Source organism: Barbus barbus (genome assembly GCF_936440315.1).
Source record: "Barbus barbus genome assembly, chromosome: 50".
Lineage (NCBI taxonomy): Eukaryota > Metazoa > Chordata > Actinopteri > Cypriniformes > Cyprinidae > Barbus > Barbus barbus.
The window spans coordinates 17,185,177-17,189,099 of record NC_136728.1 but is presented as its reverse complement, the minus strand read 5'-3'; the positions used below and the strand labels follow the sequence as shown (position 1 = coordinate 17,189,099).

The following is a 3,923-nucleotide window of genomic DNA, read 5'->3' as shown; positions in this document are numbered from 1 at the left end:
ATGCCCCCCAATGCCCTTAAATTCCCTGGAGCTATTCTAAATGTCATATTGTGCAACAGCGCTTTACAACATATGTGTGACGGTGTGTAACATATAGCTCCCCCATTGTTTGGTATCAATAGCAATTTAAAAATAACACTGACAGAGTTGTTTGGTGAAACGGCCGATGCCTTTTAGGAAACACCAGCTCTGTGAGGTGTCACCAGGGTTTTAATCTCAGATTTGGCTGCAATCAAATTAACTGACAAGAAATTCTTCACATGACGTGTTGTTTCTGTGTTCACTTAACCAAATGAATCCTCAGATTAGACTGATTACTGCTGCGGTTAAACGAGATTTCAGACATACACCCTCTCCCTCAGAAGTAGTAAGGATGTAGTTTCTGTACATTTATTATATAATGCACTATTATATAATATATTTTGTATATTCTTTATTTTTTTTATCATTCTACTTTTTTCCCATCCCTTCCTTATTTCCAGCTATTTTTTGTCTCTAGGTATCACCTAACTTTCTTTCTTTCTTTCCTCCCACTTTTTGTCTATTTTCCCTACCTGAGCAGCCCAGTATGTTATCTAACAGAACCCAGTGTGTAGGAGGGGATTACATCCATGTGCTTATGAATATCATCTCATCGTGGATGGTGCATAGCAGAAGAGCTCTTCTCTTGTCCTCTGCTGCAGGTGGAGATCGGAACTTGTGTGAAATGTGGTGAACTTTGACCTCACAGGAACTAGGACAAAGTTAACACTGCAGCGTCCTTCACACAGCATTCCATAGGAATATTGCAGCCACTCTTTCTGCATAACTTTCTTACCACAGTTAAAGTGAACCTCAAACAGAGCATCTCTAAATTATATTTCACCCTAGAAAAAAAAAATCTCTTTACTTGATCCAGATTTTTTACTTTTGGTTTGGAATTCTCTTTTAATTACTATAGAGTAATTAAACCCTGTCTGGAAACAATCATTTGGGCATAAATTAAATTCATATAATTTAAAAGGCTTCAATACTTCAATAAATGATAAATAATATATAATATATTATGTATCATATTATGCTGACAAAGAGGTAAAATATGGTCACTTCTGAACTTTTGATTTCAAGCGATGTTTTTAATTTTATTTTGTAATGTTGAAACAGTGTTGAGAATTTTTATTTTAGTTTAGTTATATATATATATATATATATATATATAATTAGTAATATTAAATATAATTAGTTATATTGTAATTTAATAATTAGTCATATTAATAATTAGTTATATTATATATATATAACTAATATATACTGTATATATACACAGTGTGTGTGTGTATGTATATATATATATATATATATATATACATATAGTGTATTATGTAAGGAGAATGAGACAAGAAAGAGGATTTTGGTGGAAATGTGTTTAACTGTCATATAATCTCAATGCAAAAATATATCTTTATACAGAAATATATTTCTTAATACATATTTCTATTTGTATTTTTACTTTTTGATTTTTTTGGCTGAAATCTGGCAGTGTTATTTTAATATTAGTTGTATAAAATTATAGTATTCGAGAATATTTAATAGCTTTTATTTTTATAGTTATTCATTTTTATTTTATGGCTGTCAAATCAATTAATCATGATTAATCACATCCAAAATAAAAGTTTGTTTACATAATATATGTGTGTGTACTGTGTGTGTATATTTATATGTATATAATAAATACACACATATATGTATATATTTAAGAAATATGTAACATATTTCTATACAATATAAATCATATATATATATATATATATATATATATATATATATATATATATATATATATATATATATATATATATATATGTGTGTGTGTGTGTGTGTGTGTGTTTATTTTTATCATTTCTTTTGACATGACAATGACAGCCCTATTTTATTTACATGTTTATTTTATGTTTATATTGATTTTTAATTTATATTTTTTAATTTGAGCACTTTTAGTAATTTTGTCCTTTTGACTTTTTTTACTGAATATTTGCATATAGATTTAATTTCTTTTTATTTCAATTTTAGTAATTTTTGTATATTAAATTCAACTTACAGTTAACTGCCAAAGCAGCATTTCTCATTTTTACTTCTTCATCTAGGCCTAAAGTTTATATAATTTAATTTATTTGGGCTTTATGTCAATTACAGAAAATGTTTGGAATAGTTTTAGATTCACTTTTAACAACACTGAAATATTATCATGCTTATGTTCTTAGCAGGCTTAGTACGATTCACAAATGTGGTTTTAGTATTGGGTTTTCTTGCCATTACACTTTACCAGTCCATTTCATGATCAAACTAGATGTTTAAATCCAAACATATTTAGACAGCTGATGACAGTTGAGCCACCAATGAACGCTATAAAGTTTGCATTTCATCCATTTTAGATGAAATAACTGAACGGAAACAGAAATGCAGTTGCAGCTCAAGACCATTTGTATGTGTGTGAGCCGATGCCTGGATGTAGTCCCTGCATATCGTAGTGAGCGCAGCGTGGGCCTCACTCCACCCGTCTTTATGTAAAGCCTGAGTGGGAGGGAAACCTTATCCACTCTTCTGTTCCAGAGTTAGAACAGTACTGCAGAAACACAGTGATGACTTAGTCCGATGTGAACAAAACCACCCACTCTGACGATATAACGCCGAAAAACTCCTGTCATACTCTCCTTCTGCACTTTGACCCTTTATGTTTGAAGATGTAATCATAACAACCTTCCTCCCCGAGTAGAAGCGTATTATGCAATAGCATCAACGCAAGGTGCGATTTGAATTTGTGTGCACTGACGACGGCTTCCTGTGGTGGTTTACCACCGAATCGTTCACCAGTTCCCTTGATATACCAATAGATGGTGACACACTCCTGTCCTAACCTGGACCAGTGAAGGGAGAATGTGTTACGGGGGAGGTGTTAGAGAGAGAAGACCTGATAAAAGTGTGTGTTTGAACGTGAACGATTCAGTCAGCCTGGCACAGCAGTAGAGGGCCGGTAAAACTCTCGGCATGAGGGGCAGGTAGCCACACGTCTAGGAGTCCTACACCTGTTTGACACTTCCTGGAATGCACGCACATGCTCGGTGCAAGTGGAGAAAGTGAAACAATAGAGAGAGAGAGTTTGCTTGGAGGGAAGCTTCTTGCCAAACAAACAGCTGAGCTGCAGTAGGTGAGCTGCGAAGGAGGAGGAAGTCGACTGGCTGCAGCTCATGGACAAGAAAAGCAGGGACGTTATCTGTCAAAGCTGTACCCACACTTTGAGATCTACTTCCTGGTGCTGTGCGTTCTGCACAATTGCCTGACTAAGCTGTACTGAAGTGAACTGTGTGGAAAGCACTTCCACTTCTGAACCACGGCTTCAAAAGTTTCCCTTACATTGTTTCTTTTTTCGTCTGCTATGGAGACTTTGATGGACTGGCTTCCTGTGACCGTCGTGTCTGAAGTTGTGACAGGTGAAGTCAGGTTGCACATCTAAGATGGAGCAGTCGAATTGGCACCCTGAGGGAGAGGTGGAGGGTCTGTCCCGACCCCTGGACGCTCTCTTGGACGGCGAAGACCCCGGAGGTCAAGATTCAGCCTCCTCGTCTTGTTCGGACCTGTCCATCACAACCCCTGCAGCTCAACCTTGTCCCAACAACACCAAGAGCTTCTCTGGACTGCGGATCTTTGGTAGAAGGTGGGTGAGATGTTTGAGCTCTTCGCTTTGCTCCAAACATTCGTGACTGGAACAGCATGTCTGAAGTTTGAAATTCTGCTTTTTTTTACTTTAAAATTTTTATTTATTATATATTATATCATATTTTATTATATCATTTTATTTGTAGGCTATTTTTAATTTATTTTATGGACTCTCAACAGTTTTTAAGCATTTTTCGACCAACTCTTAAGGCCAAAAATGTCTATTTTAT

At 35.1% G+C, this 3,923-nt stretch overlaps 1 protein-coding gene across 1 annotated transcript in view; it reads left to right on the top strand.

Moving 5' to 3' along the window:
* Window positions 1-2,897: 2,897 nt before the first annotated feature.
* Window positions 2,898-3,923, top strand: part of LOC306868442 (diacylglycerol kinase zeta-like) — a 28,126-nt gene continuing 27,100 nt past the window's right edge. The window contains exon 1 of the mRNA XM_079414606.1: window positions 2,898-3,691. Within this exon, the coding sequence (XP_079270732.1) occupies window positions 3,492-3,691 (200 nt within the window). The 5' untranslated portion in view covers window positions 2,898-3,491. The remainder of the gene's footprint in view (window positions 3,692-3,923) is intronic.